Here is a 22,448-nt window from a genome sequence, read left to right on the forward strand (position 1 = left end):
TGGGGGGCAGTGGGAGGCATGGTGGAACAAGTATGAAGGTCTCGAGAAGATCTGTGAAGTCGTGGTTGGGGATATTTCTCTTCTTTATCTGTGGATGCCCAATGCCTAGCTCAGTAAGTGTTTGCTGCTGCCACGGCAGCTGGAAGGACCTTTGAGATGTTGTAGTTAACCTCCCACTCCACCCATCTCAAGAATTCCCTTCCTAGGACAGGCCTTTGTGGCTCGTCCACCTATTAACACAGTGCAACTAGGCTGCTTATATATTTCCCAGTACTCATACAGAAGCACTTAGGCATTAGAAAAATCAGATTCAACCAGGCACTGGAACTGGCATTTAGAACTTCCATTTTCTTCTTCCATGGATTTCTTAGTTCTAACTTTTTCTTCTGGCTTCTCTGTTTTCTCTTTCAAATAATGTCTTTGGTACCCCCAAAGCACTGCACAGTCTTGTTAAGTGATTATTATCTTGTTAAATGATTATTATCAATTAAAGGATCACTCACCCCTAATATATTGAATTAGAGATTATTTCACCTATTTTTCTTACCTTTCCTTTAAAAACACTTCTTCTTAGATTATATTCAAAATCTAGTACTCATAGACTGCACCTACACCAGCCCATTGTATGTGTTTAGTGATAAGAAACTGCCACTTAACGTGTTTCTGTACTCGGTTCTTTGTTATCTAAAGAGATTTATATCTTTGGTTTAATCCACTAAATTTGTTTTTCTGAAGTTTTTTTCAACCACTTTATCAAAAAGAAAAAAGTTAGTAAATAAAGTCAAATGAGCTTCATAATTCTCCCAAATTTATGAACTTAGGATAAATTTTGGTATTCATTATAGTCAGAAGCTCTTTTTCTCACAGCATTTCAAATTAAAGTTTCTTAATGACAAAGAATCTTTGCATACTTGATTTTACAAGAATACCAGACAGTAAAACAGAAAGGGGGGTATTCTAGCATTTATTAAAAAAAAGATAACAATGTGATTGAAGTTATCAGTATGGCTATTAAATTTAGATGGCATTGAAAAGCTAACAAAAACCCCAAACTGAAAAATATATCAATGTAAAAAAGTGATCTTGGCACTAGAAAGTTTTAAATATATTAGTCCTTATAAAACTGGGATCCATGACCCTTCAGGGATTATACATAGTAGACACTGAAAAAGTCTTAGTGCTTGATAAATAGGAAATACCTACATAGGCACAGATGTCCCAATGTACTTAAGCCAGTGAGGATCATGCTGGTTTGAGCTCAGTAGACTTTGCAGAGCTTTAAGAATTCCACGTTGAGTTTTTATAGTACTTTTTAATTTTCAAAGTAAACAACCATGCACAAATCTCGCAAGCAAGAATGCTGGATGCGGGCTTCCCTGGTGGCGCAGTGGTTGAGAGTGTGCCTGCCAATGCAGAGGATACGGGTTCGAGCCCTGGTCTGGGAAGATCCCACATGCCGCGGAGCAACTGGGCCCGTGAGCCACAATTACTGAGCGTGCGCGTCTGGAGCCTGTGCTCCGCAACAAGAGAGGCCACGATAATGAGAGGCCCACGCACTGCGATGAAGAATGGCCCCCACTTGCCGCAACTAGAGAAAGCCCTCGCACAGAAACGAAGACCCAACACAGCCATAAAAAAAATAAATAAATAAATAAACCCAAAGTTTAAAAAAAAAAAAAAAAAAAAAAAAAAAAAAAAAAAAAAAAAAAAAAAAAAAAAAAAAAGAATGCTGGATGCTCTCACTATTTTACAGAAGCTGAAACTGTGACAGGGAGCAGTAAGTGACTACACAAATATATGCAAGACAGCAGAGAGGCATGATCCCATTTCTCCTGTATATATTGTTTAAAAATTCACTGATGACAAATAAAAATTATTAAAGATCCAAGAGGGATTTCTAACACAATATTAAATATTTCCCTTCAGATCACTATTAAGTATTCCTATTTTTTTCTCTTTTTCTTTAAATGTCTCAAATTTCCCCACCTATAAAATTAAGGTAAATAACAGCTGCCTTCAATACTACAAAGCTATGGACAGAATCAGTAACAATATAGAAACTAGAATTAAAAATCTTCATAGGATTGTTAAGAGGTTTAAATGAGATGAATGCATACAAAGTCCTTAGCATAGTGGTGCCACAAAATTATATTAAAGATTTTTAATAATCTTTTTTCCTAAGATTTTTAAGGTTAAAAATATATAGGAAAGAATATGGATAATATTAACTTCAAAGTAACTTTTGTAGAACACCTGCCTAATCTGTATTATGTTTCAGATCTCTACAACTAGAGACCAGATGTTGAGAGAAGCCTGCTGAGGAGCTTAGACTATTGAGAATTAGGTATTCAAAGTGTGATACCACTAATTCTGTGATCTTTCTCTAGACACTTTCTATAGGTCTCATTTCCTCATCTCAGAAATGAGAGTGTGGGGAGTAGATGAGCTTCAAGTCCCTTTAAGCTCTAATCTAAAATCATTGTACCAAACATAGAAAGCAAGCTTTAAGAACCCAAGAGCCCCACCTCTCTGGCTCTACCAACAACAGTGTTTACATATTATTTTCTATGTACCACCAACTACATTATTTTAAATCTGGGTTCATTCTTGTCTTCTACTTCTTGATAATGTACAAAGACCCAGTTTTAGTATATCATTCCCTACCCCAGTTGCCTCCTTCACTAAAACAATAGGTTAAGATGATTGTAGAATTTTAGAAACAGAAGTACATGTTTTGAAAATAATTCATATATAATTGTAAAGAAAATATTTTGACTCTAAAACACCTAATTACTCAAGGTCATAGATTGGTTCAGCTCAGCCTTAGAACTCAAGTCTTCTAATTTTTAGTCTAGTTCCTTCTACTATGTCTACTATTGAATAACTAAATTAAATTGTTTGGAAGGGATTTGAAGATTGAAAAAAAAAACCCACCAAATTTGCAATTTATATCATCTTAAAATTAAGAAAATCCTTATCCCCAATAATTACAAAAACACAAAAACTTTAAAACAACAACAAAGTAAAACAGTGTCCATAGCAAACCGGTAGAGCTTTAAAGTTCAACATGTGACAATCATAAGGTCATAAGTCATTGCATTGCCCCAACCAGCATGAAATAATAAAGCACGTACTAAATTAGATGTCATTTCACAACAGCTTTAAAAAATTGGCTATCAAATATACTTTCATAATAGCCACAGCTAAATATTAAGAATTATGAAATCAACTAGAATAAAGGTTAATTTTATTATAAAAAGAAAAGCTAACATTTATTGCAACAAACTGTATGCCCTAAACACTGCATACTTAAGTTGAACTCTCAAATTGTTAAAAACATAAAAATTCAATGTAAGATAATGTGCTAAACATTTACAACTAATCATATCATTAAACCTTTCTCTCCCCATAGATATTTTTGGAGCGCTAACAGCGTGAATGAAAAAAATTCTAAAATAAGAGGCTTTCACTAAATTTGTTGTATTATAGACATTTTTAATCTCGCTGAAACTTGCTCAAAAGAAAAAAGTTTTAAAGCACTCAATATTAATATTTGAGTTACTCTGGAAAAGTATGTTTAAGCATGCAGCTCTACTAAGATAAGTCATTAATATTTAAACTGGCCCAGAGATAAAATTAGGTGATGACACATTTCCATTCAAAATAATTGGCTTTAAGGACCATATTGCAATATAAATAGTTTAAATGACCATCTGGCAATTGCAGAATCCCATAATTTATTATATATATGTAACATAAATAAGAACTTATTTCCTTAACATTCCAGCAGAAAAATATGCAACCCATGGAAATATATTACTAAAGAAGAGGGTTGTACTCCATAGTCAGATGACAGTGTATGTCAAAGTGCACTAGGAAATATAAAGTGGTTATATCAACATAACACATCGTTTCAACTACATGCCAGTAATTAGGTTTTTATTGATTAAATAGCAGCCTATAAAAATGGGGAAAATATGAACTTGATCTTAGCTGAAATAATCTAAAAGGAATTAAAATTTCCATTCCATCTTTTTTTTTTTTTTTTGGTAATAAAGTATAGCAAAAGACAACAACGTAATCCTATAAACATCAGGGTTATATTGCCACAAGTAGCTTTACATTTTTACCTCAAATAAAAGAAACTAAATTGTAATCCTGGTTAATGCACTCCTTTGTACATAAACACAGCCCCAAATTTTTCTTTTTTTAGTCCTCTGAATTCATGACAGCTGATCCAAATTGTTGGTTTTGGGAATTGCTCTTGATGTTTCTAAACTTATCTTCCACCTTTCCACATCTCTACTGCTCCTCCCTCTCTTGCCTCCCTTCCCCCAATACCCTTTAATTCACAAGCTCCACTGGAAACCCGTATTCAAGGGACATTTGTGACGGTAGTGAGGAATAAAAAGGCAACCTGTCAAAATTAGGTGTTTGGGGGTTGAAATCATTCTCTACAACTAATTTTTGAACCACTATAAAACTGCTTACTTTCTAAAATATAACTTACTGGGTAAAATCAGTACAAAAATTACCATTAAAACTCACACTCTAATCCAGGTTAACATAAAAATGATCATGCACAATTCAAAGAGAGAGGAACACTTAACAGATCTTTTCTTTTTTTCTTCCCCTAAATGGAAGTTCTCCATAAGAATATTTTTATTTACTTGAAAATACAAAACACGAGTAGAACAAGCCAGAAGGAAATGAGAGCAGTTGGCTCTCTGAAATTACAGAAATAAGGAGAGCATGGGCTTTTAAACACTCCTATAAAGGTCAATAAGTAATTGATTTTTTTTCAGTTATAGTTTAATTCAACAAAATATTTCTTGAAAATTCTTCTGCAACACGATTTACCAATATACATTTTCCTTGACTCAGAAATACGGAAGCAAGTGCCCATTAATTTGGCAAATACCTGTAAAAACGGCATTACACAATTACCAGGATGTCCTCAGAAGGGTAAATGCTATTAGGCACAAACCTATTTTGTCTATTTAATTTGCTCAGATAAACAGTAGTACATAATGAGAACTTACTGCTCAGTAAAATTAGGTGTGATCTTAAAAGTAAGAAAAAGTGGGTTTTAAGAAATATGCCCCAGGCTTATTTTAAACCCAACGTAAATTAAGATTTCCTAACAACTAGCCTATTACAATCACCTGCAGGCCAGAGTGGATTAAGACTTATAATCAACCAATTAATACAGATGTTCTTTCACATTAGCCACTCATACTAAAATAAACCCTTTTGATCCAATCTCTCCTTCACTAAAATCTCAAAAAGCCCCTAAAGTGATCTCTACACACATATGAATTTTACTACTATTACAATTTGCATTTAAGCTGCATTTATGGAAGGTATGTTTCAGAGTAGGTCTTTCATAAAATTTGTAAACAGTCAACATAATATTGAAAGTGGTCAGATTAACTAAAATATCTGTAACATCAATAGATAAAACCAAAACAGCATTATAATACAAATTACTTTATCAGTTATAAAAATATAATGGAATAGCCAAAAAAACATCACAAGAAGTAATTTCAATAAAATCTGACCACACGCTAATCACACATTTCTGTACTGGAGTCATTCCACACTAAATTGACACACCTGAATACACAATGTGTTTTACCTTGTGGGTTTTTTTTTTTCCTTTTACTAATAATATAGCCATAAAGAAGTACAGGGTTTTAAAAAAAGGAAAATATTATCATAAAGCTAAAAATAAACAAATAGCCAAAAGCAAATCTCCTTTAACATTCAGAAATCATTTTATGAGTGAATATCAGAAACATTAAGGTTAAAAAAGACACTGATTGAAACACTCACTGCCAGAACCTTTGGAAGGAGAGGAAAAAGGTAGAAAGTAAAGAAAGTATCCATTAAAAAGGGGAAAAACAATAAAAATCTCTTCTTTATGCCTCCCTTCTCTGAGAAAACATTCAACACGATGTTAATAAGAAAAATAAAAAAGGGACAGAATTTGCTTCATTCATCCTGTGTTTGTACAGGTCTTCATTTGCATTATGTTAATAAAATTAGACATAGGTACAATTAATAATGAGATGTTAAAATCTACATAAATTTTCAAAGCTTCATTAAATGGCAACCAACAGAGCCCTAAACTCCACCTAAGACTGAATTTACAAATTCATCTTGCATCATTCTTTCTCTCCGATCATCATAACCTTCAGAAAACGATCAACTTTTTAATACTAAAGTTTCAACATAATCCCAATAAAAACTCTAATTCTACCTGAAACCATTTACTTCTTTGCCTCTTTTCAGCACTTTCACCATTAATGCTCAAGTGAAACAATGCTGGAAATCAAATCATGCAGAAATCTGCCTTCATCAATGTTACAAGTTTATGCTAAATTTACTGAATTTCAGAATTTAAAAAGCATATTAAGGTAGAATGGCTAGTTCGTTTTACTTAAAGAATGTATTTGAGTATCAATAAGGTTTCTCTTGTTTTACTATCAATGAACTTAAACCTTAAAAAAAATACTTTACTATGCTCAATCATGACACTCATAATTTTACAATTTAACGTAATAACGGGATGTTGTGCTATGTTGACACATCGGAAGGAATTGCCTTCCCTCCCAAAACAAAGTGTAAAGTGCCTTTTTTCAAGCATACTAAGAAAAAGCAATTTTAGGTGACATCTTAAAAAGTCAAATTACAATTTTTGCTTTAAAAAAACTTAAATAGAATGCAAGTTATTAGTGGATTTAATATTTCTATATCTAAATTCAGAAAGTCAATATTCAGTATAGTTGTGGTCTCAACATGTTGATTTACCTGCTGATTACTCAGGGTCACTGGTCTTAATGTTTGGCTGGAACCAAACAGTAACATATAGAGAAGAGAAAGCAACCAATTTCAGTTATATCAAGGCTATTGTTTGGAAACAACAGGCTAATTCAATGATGGTAAAAAAGAAACATTGTTTCAATTTATTTGGAAGAAGCTTTGTTCTGGGTAATCACAGTTCCCAATGTTAATCCCATAAGGTACAAAATTTTCAAACTTTCTCAAACTATCCTATAAAGATATTATACCTTTTCATTAGGACACAAACTACTGATTATAATTCCAAATCACACATTGGCATAAAATAATCATTTCACTGGATATTAAAGAATCTTGAAAGAGCCACATCATCATTGCTTTGTCTACCATCATATGGCTGTTATGAGGCTGACACACTTTAAATGTTATAAACTACTAGAAAAAGTATTAAAATGATCTTTAATGATTTAAGGATAACTGTATTCATCTAAGACTTATTCTACAGATCCTAGATTCTATAGGGCTTAATGAAAGTTCACTGTGAATGGAAAATGATAAGTTCTTGTTCCATGCCTTTTTTATAGTAAGGAAAATGATAACATTACCATGCTGATTATCAGAACAAAAAGCATTAATAATCACCAAGCTTCTCCTAAGATATATGATTTTTCTTTGTACAACTACATGTTTTATAAATCAATGTAAGTTTCCTACAGAAAGCTTAAGTCAAACCAACTGTACTTACTCTTTCAAGACAAACAAGCACATTCAATCATGAATTCCACTGCCAAAAATTTGAGATTGAAAAATTTAAAACACAGCATGTCTTTTAACATTTAAACACAACAGCTTATGAGATAATAGCTCAAATCTCCTTACTGAAAACATTTTAAACCTTCAATTCAGAATGATAGCAATAAAAAGTTGAAGTGTTCTTCTAAGTAAAAGATAATTATTATTTTAATAATAGATTAGTAGGTAGTTTACCTTAAGACACACAGAACCAAGGATTTTTTTTTTTCTTTTGATAAGAAACATCTAAGCCTTTTAAAGGAACAGAACATAGCCTAAATCTAAGTCGAAATTTTTTCCCCAACAAGCAAAGCTTCCTACTTAAAAAGAAAAGAGACACCTCAGTATTAGAATATACCTTTAACAGAAAAAGCATTTTTAAAGACTGTTTTAAATAAAATCTTCAATGACTAGTTAATGTGAAGTGACTATCACTAATATTTAAGAACTTACAGTACTTACATACAAAGAAATCACTGTGTCTACTATGCCCTTCCTCCCCCCTCAAAAAAACCCACTGATTAATCAATCTTGTGTCTCTACAATTACATTTTTATATTTTCCTTCACAACTAAAATGTGATATACATTTATCTGAACTGGGGGTGGGGGGGGGTGCAGGATAGAGAACTTAACCCCTATGAAGATACACCTACATTTAGAACTTTCTCCTGGTAATTACATTTTAACAGACCTTTCTGAGGTCAAACGGAATACTTATAAATGATGGAGAAAAAAGGAGACAGAGAAACAAATCAAACACAGCTGAGACTGAAGCTCAACAACGTTAGCCATCAGCTAATATACTTGAGAACTTGTAGGAACATTTGAAAGTAAAATCAAGTACCGTGTTGCCACCAATTCCTTTCTTAAAGAGACCAATCAGCAGACACAACTTATCTGCTTTAGGTCAGGAACTCTGTGGGCAAGTCCCACGTCTAATACTCTTGTCAGGTACACTGTGCACTGACTGCATTGCTTTAGCAATCTCAGAACTCAGATTCTTCAAGGTTCAGTTTTAAGAAAAGGGTTCATTGTTAGTACCTCTAATTTTTAACCCTTTAATCTCCTCAGGCTAACACTTCACAAATGTACAAATACAGCACAACGTTTGATTACGTGAAGTATTACGGGTGTTTTTCATCGTAATGTAAGAGCGTATTCTAAAACAGCTTAAAAAATATGCACAGTAAATATATATTTCTAAACATTATACCCCCTTGAATTTACATAGTTTTTACTAAAGACACCTGTTAATGAGCAGTATTCTTTTAAATTTTTACATAAAAATTTCAATTACTGGCCAATGGGATACTAAATACCATTATTTCAGGGGGAAAAAAAAAAAAACTGGGAAGGGTTTTGTACAGACCAATCACTTAGGTTTTCTACCATGCCTACTTTCAAAAGCCCGCTTAAACTTTTTCACATGAAAAAGCACTTGAATTGTTGTCGAACACATTCAAATAAATGAATATTTAAACCTATCAATTGATCTTAAATGTACCATTCTCAAGAAACAGAAAGCATTAATCTTACCTTGAATAGCCATTAGAAAAAACCGATCGACCGGAGAAGTTCAAAGTCCCTAAGGAAGTCAAGTTATCATCTCCAGATCCTTGGCATCTATTCCAATTTTCTGAACCAACAGGAATTGGTGGAATGACATTAAAAATAGGTTTCTGATCCTGCTGTTGAGAAAGGGATGCTGTATTCATGTCATAGTGGTACATCTGTCCCCCAGAGGTACTCACACCATGAACAGAAATGGCAGACATTTTATTACCAATTATATTTGCTCCAGAAAAGCTGGCCTGACAGTAAACTGGGCCCAGTTTCTCCTGCTTAATTACTCCAGGGGTGCAGAGTTCGATAAAATCTTCTTTTTCTGTTTTCACTTGGGGCAGTGGCACACTGTTAGGGCTTGATAAGATAAGATCTCCATTATCCTTAATTTTAGGTTTAGTGTCCGGTAAAACAAGAGGCTTACGGTCCTCTTTCGAGTTTCCTTCCAGAAGGAATGGATCGTCCTCTCCTGCCAAAGGAGAAAGCAAACAGTTTTCATCTATCAAGAGGTCTGAGCTCCAAGGACTCTCACTTGTCTCTTTACCTGGGGACCCAGAAGAAAACTCCAAATCCTGGAGTTTTTTCCTCCATATGTCAAAGGTGCTTTGGTCTGTGGTATACAACTTCACATTACCCCCATTAGTGCCAGTCTGGCCCTTCAAATTTTGCTGTTCTGAAGATACATCAGAGTGAGTTTTTGGAAACTCCTTCTCTGTGGGGGCAGCAGAGGCAGCAGCTGATGCTGAATTCTTGGGGTTCTCTGGAACACTGGTCGACCTATTGAGGTTTGCGATGCTTTCTTCCAGAAGCCGGAAGTCTGTTTCCCCAGAGGAAAGGCTCATTTGGCCCTGCTGTGGGAATCCCAGGTCATTTCCCATCACTTTTGTCTCTGTCTCTCCCATATACAGTCCCATTGAGAGTGAAACTGCCTTGGACAGATCTGGCTGCTGCACATTGCTTCCTGAGCCTTTTGGAAAATCAACCAAAAGTCTTTGCTGCTTGGAGTCTGCCTGAGAAGCAGCAGCCAGTGAGGGTGAAGATGCAGAAACCTTCACAGTAGCTCCTCCCCTTAGGGTTTTATAGAAGTCCATCACATTTCCCCTCTCTCGACCAAGCACACTGCTGGGGATTTCTTCTCTACTGGGGGGGCTTAATGATTCCTTGGGGTCCATCAGTGAATATCAGCTACAAAAAAAAGAGAGGCGGACATAATAAGCTATAAAATCACATTATCTCTGTGATCCGATTAGTAAGAGCCTGTTAAATGAACCTTTTAGTTAATTCCGAATCTAATTCCTTGTTATCAGAAGAGTAGATTCTGTCTTCCACAATATAAAAGCCGTGTCTCCTGCTCCCATTCAGTGTGCCACATTTAAAAGTACAGTGCAGTCCATTTGCACAGCTGAGAACAAAACTGTATCAAACTAAGCTTGGCTATTCATCCTGCCACTCACAAATTGGTAACTCTGTTAATCACAGACATTATAATTCATTACATCTGATTATTCTGAAGGTTCAAGTTGATGTCAAAGTATTTAATTAAAAAAAAGGAAGTATGATCATTGAAATTCCTACCTCTTTTCAACCAGTCAAGGCTGTTGGCTTTTCTGAGAACTAATAAACATAAAATCTGATAAACACTATGCTAGAATTCTCTATCTCTGATTACTCCCAATTTCTCTCCTACCGGCTGGTCACACATCCAAACCTTTTAGTACAATCTACTAGTGAACCATGCGCTTCACTTGGAAAATAAACAATGATGGTCTGCTCATCTTCCAATAGGGTAGGAAAAGGCTCCTATTTTTAACCCATATTTCTTACTGAATGTGCCTAATAGTGCCTGCTTTCAAATTTTGGACATATGAAATGAAACACACTGTATACGGGCTAACTAAAATTTAGATTTAAAAAAGCAGAATGTGTAGTAGCTTCTCATTACAATTTTTAAAATATGGTATAAGAAATATAGCTCTCTCAAACCCTTACAACACAATAAATTCTAGATGAAGCTACATTTTCTTTTAACACTGCTTAAGACCCTCAGTATGAAATACTATTATGTCTGTAAATTAAGATTTTTCCTTTCCAAATATCGAAGTATTGAAAAACAAAGGGGAAAAAACCACCCCAGAACTGTAAAATCACATTCATATAAATCCAAGTAAAATAAAACATAATACAATGCTCAGAATAATCCTCCCTGCATTCTAAACCTTCACCTATCCTAATTCTGAGCCTACTCTCAAGAGGGTTAGGTTGCTAGAAGATTGTTGACAATCAAAGATGTTTTAAGAGGCGGGCAGAGACTTTGATAAGCATATTTGCGACAGTATAGTCAAATCCTGTCCAATGAAAGAAAACTTTTCCCGTACAGAGACTTCAAGAAGCATAAACTTCACTGGCCCTCGCTAAAAGTGGAGCGTGATTAAGGTAGACAGAGAGGTGGGGACGTGTCCCTACAAATCTTGAGGGTAAACTGCTTATCTCCCCGCCCCTCCGCCGTGTTTAGCTGATAACGATCTCTAAACACAAGGTATCAAACGGAGCCTAATGAATTTCCACGCCACTTTGACAGCTGCCTTCAAACTAGAAACCAAAACAATACTTCATAAAACGAAACAATCCCTCAAACGATTTTATCCCTCCGTTTAAATTGCAAATAACCCTGTCACAGTAATTGGCCTTAATGAACCATGCCAAGGGGTCTTAAGCGGCATTACAAGGCTGCAATTACCAAGTCTGCAACCTCAAAACGTCCGACTAGCGCTTGTCAAAAATCGCAGCACGAAACTATTACGGTTAGGGAGGGTCTTCTTCTAAAAGGGGCCACTTCAAAACGTCAGAAGCGAAGTGATGCCAAGCGCTAAAGAACAAACCCTCGCGGGGGCCGGGGGTAGAAAAAAGCGCGAGGTTAAAAATGAAATGTGTCCAGACCTGTTGAGTTCTTTCTCCGACACACCCACTTCCACCAGATAACACCAGCCCTGGCCGAAGTCTCCGAGTAGCAGGCTGTCAGCCCCCTGCGTGTGTACACGCGCGCGCACACACACACACTCACACACACCCCTGCGCGCCCGCCAGAAAGGAGACGCGCTGGAGCCTCGACACAAACCCTGCTCGCGCTCGGGCGCTCTAGGGTGGAGCGGACAGAGTCGGGCGAGCAGGATTCAGACGCGGCTCAGCGTTCACCAGAAAAATGGGTGTCTGGGAGGCCCCCTGGGAGGGAAAAGAAAAGGGACTTAGAGAAGAAGAAGAAGAAAAAAAAAAAAAAAGAGGCCAGGATTCCTCACCAGGGAACGAGAGCCTGGAAACCCGGACGGCTCGACGAGGCTCCACTCGCAGAGAGCTCGGGTTCCTCCCCCTCGGCCAGGGGACGGCGGTCCAGGGAGAGAAAGAGGCCAGCGCTGTCACCCGCGCGCTGCCCTGTCGTCACCGTCCCCCGGCCCTCGCCAGCCCCCACCCCCACTACCCGAAGCTAATAAAACTTTGCAGGCTCCCGCGGCGCCCCCGAGCCGGCCTCCCGGCCCCGGCCCGCACCTCGGGGAGCGAGCGCCCGTGGGGGCCCAGCCCCCGGCCCTCCCCTCCCCTTACCTCTGCCGGCGGCGCCACTCACCCAACACCGTCCGCCGCTCCCACCGCAGCCGAGATAAACAACTTAGCGTGTGAAAGCAGGAGGAGCGGGAGCGAGAGATTTTTTTTCTCTAAAAAAAGGAAGTAAACAGCCGCCCCCTTCTCCATGGGGGGAGGGGAGAGCCCCTATTTGAGAAAGTCTCCCATTTCCCGGCTGACAAGCCAGCTCCCCGCCCCGCGCCCGTCTTCGCGGGCCGGGGCTCTCGGGCGCGCGTCCTTCGTGCCGGCGCCCCGCCGCTCCCGCCGCTCCGGCTGCGGCGTCTCTTTCCACCCACTAGAATCCGTCCCCGACGGGCGGGCGGTGACTGGGGCTCCCGTCACAGACTCTAGCTCGCAAAATGGAGGAGGAGGAGGAGGGGAGGCAGCGCGGACACGCGAAAGGGCCGCCCGGCCGCTGCAGGCGAGCGGGACCGAGCGGGGGGCGGGCGGAGGCGGCGCCGCGGCGCGCACACACACGCGCTCCCACCCCACCCCCGGCCGCTCCCCGCCCGAGGGGCCGCGCGGCGGCGCGGGGAACGGTGCAACCTGTTGGCGACGCTAGGCAACTGCAGGGGCGGCCGCGGCCCCCGCCCCCACGCCCTCCGCGAGGGCCCCGCCACCCCGGCCGCGACGGCGCCTGCCCGCCCGCGGCCCCCAGGCACAGCCCCCGCCGAGGCTGCCTCCCTGGCGCGCGAGGCTTCTCCTCGCCCCCCACCCCTCACCCCCCAGGAAAAAGGAGAGGAGGCGGCGGCGGGGGCCGACCTGGTCTTTCTGGGGCGGGCTTCGGAGGGAAGCCGAGTTTCTCTAGTTTCTCTTCTCGCTGCTCCTTCCCGCCCCAGCCCAGCTCCGCGACTCCCGACCCACTCCGGAGCTCGCCCGGTCCCTCGGCGGCAACCGTCAGCGCCCCTGCGGGTGACAGCGGACTGGCTGGGGGAGCCGGGGCGCGGCCCGCAGCAGAGCCGCGAGGGTGGTCCGCGCCGCCGCCCCCGGGCGAGTTGAGCGAAGTGTGTCACTTCGCACGAGGCTACAGGGTTGCACGGAAACGGTGCAGCGGCGTCTCGGCCCCTCGTAGGGCCGGACGGCCAGACACGCCCTCTGGGGAGGCTTCAGGGAGGGGAGGGCAGGGAAGGGGGTCGGCGCATACATACTCTGGGCCGAGGGGGAGTCGCGTGCCGGCGGGTCCCCCACCCCCGCATCGTCTGGGCGGCCCAGTCTGCACCCGCCGCCGCGTGCTCGCACCGGGAGAGAAGTTGCAAAGTAGAACCCACCCTCCCCTGCGCCCCGACTGTCCTCCACCCTCTTCTCCGAGCCTGCGAGGCGGCGGCGGCGGCGGCGGCAGAAGGAGGCACCGCCTGCCAAGTTCAACCCCCATCCCTCCCTCCCTCCTAGCGCGCTCACACTTGAAGGAAGTTGCACGCCAAATGCAAAACCTCCAGCGAACTGGATTTCTTTGCCTTTTTAAATTATTATTCTTAAGGAAAGCGGGAGGTGGCAGGCTTAAAAGCAAGTTGCAAGCGAAACAGTAAGTTGCTTGCACAGTACGCCCTCCTTCCCCCCACCCCAACTCCTGACCTCTCCTTCCACCCCCTTCGGGGCCCACGTCCAGGTTTCCCGCGGAGGCCCCTCCCCCGAATCTTGACATTTGCTGCACTCGCCTCAATGCGTCGCCCACCCCTTCGTGTTCGTGGGACCCCCATCCCTCCAAATAAAACAGAACACACGCAGCTTTAAAATGTCAGCATTAAACTCCTTCCAGCTCTTCCCGTTACGTGCCTTCCCCCTCTGTCCGAGGGAAACACGTGGCCTGTCCCCAAAGAGAGGGGAGTGGGGCTAGAGGAGTCCGCGCCAGAGGCCCCCGCCCCCGCCCCCGCCCCCTTCCCCAGCTCGCCGCGTCCGGAGGGCTTGGGCGACGCCGGGATCGAGCCTCCTACCTTGGGCGGCACATATTATGATTTGTGTGACTCGGAGAAAGGTTGTCCTGTGTTGCTTTAGGGTTTGGGGAGGTAACTTTTGCGACCCCACAGGTGACAGCGCTTGCCAGCTGCAGCCGGGGGCGGAGGCTGCCGCAACTCCACCTAGCCCTGCCCGGGCGCTCGGCCTCAGCCACTCTCTCTCCAGGCCGCGCTCAGACTGGCGGCGGCTGCTCTGCCCTGACATGTTGCAGAGGATCTGGGGGGAGTGCGTGCCGGAAGTCGCCTGCCGCCATCTTGGTAAAGGCAGCTGACACCGCCCGGCCGCGCGTCCACCATCTTGGCAAAGGTTCTCGCTAGCGGGCAGCCTAGGTCGCCCTTCCTCGGTTCTGGGGGTGTAGGCGCTGCCCCGTGTGTCGTTCGAGATGACGGGAGAGAACTAGGCTATTAGCGAGCCGCCTGCCCGGAGGCGATCTGCGCGGGCCGCCTCCAGATGATGCCGGGGCCGCCATCTTGGCAAAGGAAGATACGCTCACAGCCTCGGAGGAGTGAAGGGAACCAAGACCTTTGCCAACCCTCAGCCAACCCTGGCTGGTAGAACCCTCAGCCAGGAGAATTTTTATGAAGGGCGCCGAGCAACCCAGTTGTTAACAAAACCTCTCTGGATACAGACGAGATGACTCCTCTTTTCTTTACCTTGGCTTAAGTCAACTGGAGGGAGGCCCCTGTCTTGGGTGCTCATAGTGGATACTAAATGAGAATTGACTCGAGAACGCTACTTTGCCTACTTGCCAGGTGTCCTACCTTCTGAGTCTCAAATACTAGAATCAGATGTCTTGACTGCATTGGGTCCCCAAAAAACCAACAGCTTCATGAAAAAAAATCAAGACTCAAACCTACAATACATAATATGTTACGCATGTTTTAAAAATGAGTTAAATAACATACTGAAATGATCATCCTTGTACATCTGCTTAGAAGTTATAGTAGGAACTATTTATATATGTAATATATTATATATAATAATTTGTACATATATATGTAAAGGGACCATAACAGATACCTAATCAAGTACCTCTTCCCATACCATAAACCTATTTCATAGTTGAATCTGTGCTCTAAAAAAAAATCCACCTCATCTCTCTTACCTGTTCACATTGTAGGTGGTGGATACCCTGCTTTTAAACAACATCTGCTTTTATAAGAGTTCCCAATTAACTTTCTCCCCACTCATTTTTTCCTGCAGGTCCAGTGGATCACTTTAAAATGGGAGAGGACACATCATTTCAGATTAAAAATCGCCCTTGAAAACACTTTCAATGGAGCAAAAGTGTGGAATTTTCCTGATTTTTTCTTTTCAGTGGTCTAAATATGCCTGTTAATTTTTTAATTTGATAGAAAAAACTCTCATTCTTTAGTCTTGCATGTTCATTTGAAAGCATGCACAAACTGTAGATTAGCCCAGTGTTTGCTTTTCAGAGTTAGAATTGTGCTTTATGGCTAACATTTACTGATTAACCCAACACACACATACACACACGTCTGCTGCCCACAATAGCTGAATAGATAGGTATTACTCTAATTTTTCAACATGAGGAAGCTGAGGCTTACAGAGCTTGAGGTGTATCCAAGATCACACAGCTAAGCATGGAGGACAGAAATAGACAATATTAAAGAGATTTTTCTTCACTGATCTTGTAACTTCCATGAAAGAATATGTAAATTCCATGATAGGCTTGCAATAAGTGTGTATGGGATTTAATTCAAGAAATGAAATCCAGTGTACCAGAAAAGACATGAGATTAAGCATTGTAATAATAAAAGCAATTCTAACAGTAGTTAATATTTATTGAACTTCTACTATCTGCCAGGCACCATTGAAAGTGTTTTATATATACTATCTTAAATCTGTAGATATGAAAATTACTAATCTGTAACCTGGGAAGTTATAATTACTACAGGAGAAGAAATAGGATGAATCCCCATCTGAGGGGGAATATATTTGATTGTCTCAGAAGCAAAGGTGAGAATGAAGGTAATATATCCAAACTCCATCAAGGCAAGAACCTTTTCTGTCTTGTTCATTGCTATATGTCCCACTCCTAGAACAGAGACCAGTACGTAGTTATAATAAAACATTCAGTCAACTAGTCATAATATCACTTTTACTGAATTGTTGTGGAGGCCAAATGAGTTAATGAAATGTGTACAGGTAGTACTCAAGATCCTCATTTTAACTGTCTTATGTTTAAACACCTGAGTACTCCTTCCTAAAACAAACAAACAAAGACCTATTACTGTTTGTTCCCATTACTGTCCTGTACTTTACTTTGGTAGCACATTACAGTGATAGTTTGTTATTTCTGGATTCATTTGTTAAATTTCTGTGTCCCCCACTAGAATATAAAAGCCCTGTGGTGGCAGAGCCTGTGTCTGTCTTTTTCATCGCTATATCACTAGTGCATAGTAGGTGCCCAGTGGATATTTGTTAAAGGAATGAGTGAAGGAAGGAAGGAAGGAAGGAATGGAAAGGGTCTGAGACTGTATCCTAAGGTCGATAAAACCTTAAACCTGAATAGTAACCAAACCACTTTTTACATTTATACAGCAGTTGATATATTATCCAAGTGAGTACTCCCATTTTGTTCATCTCTTGTATCATTTCTATTAAAATAATCCAGGCCTCACTGCCAGATTACTCCTCCAAATCAATTAAATCCTGTCATGCTCCTGCTCAAGTATCTACAGTCAATCCCTATGCCAGTGTACACAGATCTCAACTCCCATTCTGGTATGTATTTAAGACCACCGTTTTCACTTGCCCCTTTGTAGAGGGCAAAACCTTCTCACTGATGGGATTGGACTGGTATTTAATTCAATTAAAAAGTCAGTTAAAAAAAAAAGTTAAAGCAAGGGAATCGTAAAAAAAAAATTATACTTGGAAATTTTAAGCTTTAAAACCTACAACCTGTGATTGAACATTTATTTTCTAATCCTCTGATAAAGGTCTAAAGCTTTGAGGAGCCCACTGACTGGCGTTCCGTGTTTTCATTCATGTATAAACTGTACCCACATGGCATCAGTACAGCATAGCTGTTAAGAGCCAGACTGGCTGGCTGGCCTCCACCACCTCTATGAAGAAAGTAACCTTGGACAACCTAACTCTCTGTGCCTCAGTTTCCATCATCTGTAAAATGGGGATGATAATGGTACTAATTCAAGTTATTATAAACAGTAAACAAGTTCGACATATGTGATGTGCTTAGACTAATTCCTGGGGTATATTAAGTGTTCAATCATCATTAGCAATTATTATTAATATGTAGTATTACTATTTCCCCAGTTTTCCTTAAAGAGCAACAAATTAAAATACTTACAAAATGAGTGTAGATTTCTAAATTTTTATGGTTCATGCCCCCTGCCCTTGCCACAATCTTTTAAAGTAGTCATACGTCCACCTAGTTTGACAGCAATTATTTATAGGGCGTTTTTCCATTTAGATTTTATAGAACAACAACTATTTCTTCTATTACTCATATTTCATCATTTTACTTAATATTTAATTAAATCGAGTAATTACAAGAATGACACAAATGGAATAAACATATTTTTGGGGGGAAAAAACTCCCAAAACACCAGGAAGTGTTGGTAAGCATAGAGCATAACTGATGGGAATAGCAATGTGTGGAGTACAGGAAGTCATCTTGGCCCCAGTGTTCAGCCTGCCCTGCATCAATCAGTACGTTTTCCAGGGAGAATGGAGAACCTGGATTACTTGAGATGAATGCATTCAGTAGTTTCAGTTAAGAGACAGCCTGATGAAGAAAGAGCACAGCATATACCACATTCATTCCCACCTTTACTGTTGTTTATCACATATATTTCCTTTGACATAAGGAGACCTTGTAACTTATTTTCCTATAGCCCATGATTCCTTGTCGTGGCTGTAGTTTCCATTTATTCTATCCTCCTATCCCTCCACCCCACTTTAGATCTATGATATTAAATGAAAATTGGAATCAAATAAATTTTTATCATTTTTGTATGTATTAATAATTTTGAATATGATAGTTCACTGAATATGTTAATTTTATATTAAGCCAACACAAGCATCTTGTTTGGGTTGTCAGAACTTACTTTAAAAAAACTGTTCCTGGAATGTCTCTGTGTGTCTCATGGTTCTGTTCAGAATCAGCTAGGACCCCGTTTGACCAGGACATCTTATTGCCGTGTGGCTGACAGGGTCTTGGTGCTACAGCTGGGTGTCAGGCCTGTGCCTCTGAGGTGGGAGAGCCGAGTTCAGGACATTGGTCCACCAGAGACCTCCCGGCTCCATGTAATAGCAAACGGCGAAAGCTCTCCCAGAGATCTCCATCTCAACGCTAAGACCTAGCTCCACTCAATGACCAGCAAGCTACAGTGCTGGACACCCTATGCCAAACAACTAGCAAGACAGGAACACAACCCTACCCATTAGCAGAGAGGCTGCCTAAAATTATACTAAGTTCACAGACACCCCAAAACACACCACCAGATGCAGTCCTTCCCAGCAGAAAGACAAGATCCAGGCTCATCCACCAGAGCACAGGCACTAGTCCCCTCCACCAGGAAGCCTACACAACACACTGAACCAACCTTAGCCACTGGGGGCAGACACCAAAAAAAACGGGAACTACGAATCTGCAGCCTGCGAAAAGGAGACCGCAAACACAGTAAGTTAAGCAAAATGAGAGGACAGAGAAACACACAGCAGATGAAGGAGCAAGGTAAAAACCCACCAGACCAAACAAATGAAGAGGAAATAGGCAGTCTACCTGAAAATGGATTCAGAGTAATGATAGTAAAGATGATCCAAAATCTTGGAAATAGAATGGAGAAAATACAAGAAACGTTTAACAAGGACCTAGAAGAACTAACGAGCAAACAAACAATGATGAACAACAAATTAATGATATTAAAAATTCTCTAGAAGGAATCAATAGCAGAATAACTGAGGCAGAAGAACAGATAAGTGACCTGGAAGATAAAACAGTAGAAATAACTACCGCGGAGCAGAATAAAGAAAAAAGAATGAAAAGAATTGAGGACAATCTGAGAGACCTCGGGGACAATGTTAAATGCACCAACATTCGACTTATAGGGGTCCCAGAAGAAGAAGAGAAAAAGAAAGGGACTGAGAAAATATTTGAAGAGATTATAGTTGAAAACTTCCCCAATATGGTAAAGGAAACAGTCGAGCCCAGGAAGCACAGAGTCCCATACAGGATAAATCCAAGGAGAAACATGCCAAGACACATATTAATCAAACTATCAAAAATTAAATACAAAGAAAAAATATTAAAAGCAGCAAGGGAAAAACAACACATAACATACAAGGGAATCCCCATAAGGCTAACAGCTGATCTTTCAGCAGAAACTCTGTAAGCCAGAAGGGAGTGGCAGGACATATTTAAAGTGATGAAAGGGAAAAAACCTACAACCAAGATTACCCAGCAAGGATCTCATTCAGATTCCACAGAGAAATTAAAACCTTAACAGACAAGCAAAAGCTAAGAGAATTCAGCACCACCAAACCAGCTTTACAACAAATGCTAAAGGAACGTCTCTAGGCAGGAAACACAAGAGAAGGAAAAGACCTACAATAACAAACCCAAAACAAGAAATTGGTAAGAGGAACATACATATCGATAATTACCTTAAATGTAAATGGATTAAATGCTCCCACCAAAAGACACAGATGGGCTGAATGGATACAAAAAAGAAGACCTGTATATATGCTGTCTACTAGAGACCCGCGTCACACCTAGGGACACATACAGACTGAAAGTCAGGGGATGGAAAAAGATATTCCATGCAAATGGAAATCAAAAGAAAGCTGGAGTAGCAATTCTCATATCAGACAAAATACACTCTAAAATAAAGACTATTACAAGAGACAAGGAAGGACACTACATAATGATCAAGGGATCAATCCAAGAAGATATAACAGTTGTAAATATTTATGCTCCCAACATAGGAGCACCTCAATACATAAGGCAAATGCTAACAGCCATAAAAGGGGAAATCGACAGTTACACAATCATAGTAGGGGACTTTAACACCCCACTTTCATCAATGGACAGATCATCCAAAATGAAAACAAATAAGGAAACACAAGCTTTAAATGATACACTAAACAAGATGGACTTAATTGATATTTATAGGACATTCCATCCCCAAACAACAGAATACACTTTTTCTCAAGTGCTCATGGAACATTCTCCAGGATAGATCATAGCTTGCGTCACAAAGCAAGCCTTGGTAAATATAAGAAAATTGAAATTGTATCAAGTATCTTTTCCGACCACAAGGCTATAAGAGTAGATATCAATTACAGGAAGAAATCTGTAAAAAATAGAAACACCTGGAGGCTAAACAATATGTTACTAAATAACCAAGAGATCACTGAAGAAATCAAAGAGGAAATAAAAAAATACCTAGAAACAAATGACAAGGAAAACACAATGACCCAAACCCTATGGGATGCAGCAAAAGCGGTTCTAAGAGGGAAGTTTATAGCATCACAATCCTACCTCAAGAAACAAGAAACATCTCAAATAAACAAGCTAACCTTACACCTAAAGCAATTAGAGAAAGAAGAACAAAAAAACCCCAAAGTTAGCAAAAGGAAAAAAATCATAAAGATCACATCAGAAATAAATGAGAAAGAAATGAAGGAAACAATAGCAAAGATCAATAAAACTAAAAGTTGGTTCTTTAAGAAGATAAACAAAATTGATAAACCATTAGCCAGACTCATCAAGAGAAAAAGGGAGAAGACTCAAATCAAGAGAATTAGAAATGAAAAAGGAGAAGTAACAACTGACACTGCAGAAATACAAAGGATCATGAGAGATTACTACAAGCAACTCTATGCCAATAAAATGGACAACCTGGAAGAAATGGACCAATTCTTAGAAAAGCACAACCTTCCAAGACTGAACCAGGAAGAAATAGACAATATAAACAGACCAATCACAAGCACTGAAATTGAGACTGTGATTAAAAGTTTTCCAATGAACAAAAGCCCAGGACCAGATGGCTTCACAGAGGAAGTCTATCAAACATTTAGAGAAGAGCTAAGACCTATCCTTCTCAAACTCTTCCAAAATATAGCAGAAGAAGGAACACTCCCAAACTCATTCTAAGAGGCCACCATCACCCTGATACCGAAACCAGACAAAGATGTCACAAAAAAAGAAAACTACAGGCCAATATCACTGATGAACATGAATGCAAGAATCCTCAGCAAAGTACTAGCAAACAAAATCCAACAGCACATTAAAAGGATCATACACCATGATCAAGTGGGGTTTATCCCAGGAATGCAAGGATTCTTCAATATATGCAAATCAATCAATGTGATACACCATATTAACAAATTGAAGGATAAAAACCATATGATCATCTCAACAGATGTAGAAAAAGCTTTTGACAAAATTCAACACCCATTTATGATAAAAACTCTCCAGAAAGTAGGCGTAGAGGGAACCTACTTCAACATAATAAAGGCCGTGTGTGATAAACCCACAGCCAACATCGTTCTCAATGGTAAAAGTATGAAACCATTTCCACTAAGATCAGGAAGAAGACAAAGTTGTCCACTCTCACCACTATTACTCAACATAGCTTTGGAAGTTTTAGCCACAGCAATCAGAGAAGAAAAAGAAATAAAAGGAATGCAAATTGGAAAAGAAGAAGTAAAGCTGTCACTGTTTGCAGATGA

The 22,448-nt window shown here is 40.3% G+C and overlaps 1 protein-coding gene across 9 annotated transcripts in view; it reads right to left on the bottom strand.

The window, feature by feature from the left end:
- Positions 1 to 22,448, bottom strand: part of NR3C1 (nuclear receptor subfamily 3 group C member 1) — a 471,067-nt gene that overhangs the window by 117,773 nt on the left and 330,846 nt on the right. For 2 of the 9 annotated variants that reach the window (XM_059917384.1, XM_059917375.1), the window contains exons 1-2: positions 12,756 to 13,208; positions 9,135 to 10,346 (exon numbers count right to left, since the gene is read on the bottom strand). In XM_059917384.1, the coding sequence (XP_059773367.1) occupies positions 9,135 to 10,333 (1,199 nt within the window). In that variant the 5' untranslated portion in view covers positions 10,334 to 10,346; positions 12,756 to 13,208. Of the gene's footprint in view, positions 1 to 9,134; positions 10,347 to 12,098; positions 12,174 to 12,454; positions 12,619 to 12,755; positions 13,209 to 13,535; positions 13,811 to 13,921; positions 14,028 to 14,704; positions 14,904 to 22,448 lie in introns of those variants that run through there. The other 7 variants (XM_059917379.1, XM_059917377.1, XM_059917380.1 and 4 more) reach the window with 7 other exon arrangements.

The sequence above is a fragment of the Balaenoptera ricei genome, chromosome 3, assembly GCF_028023285.1.
Source record: "Balaenoptera ricei isolate mBalRic1 chromosome 3, mBalRic1.hap2, whole genome shotgun sequence".
Taxonomy (NCBI): Eukaryota; Metazoa; Chordata; class Mammalia; order Artiodactyla; family Balaenopteridae; genus Balaenoptera; species Balaenoptera ricei.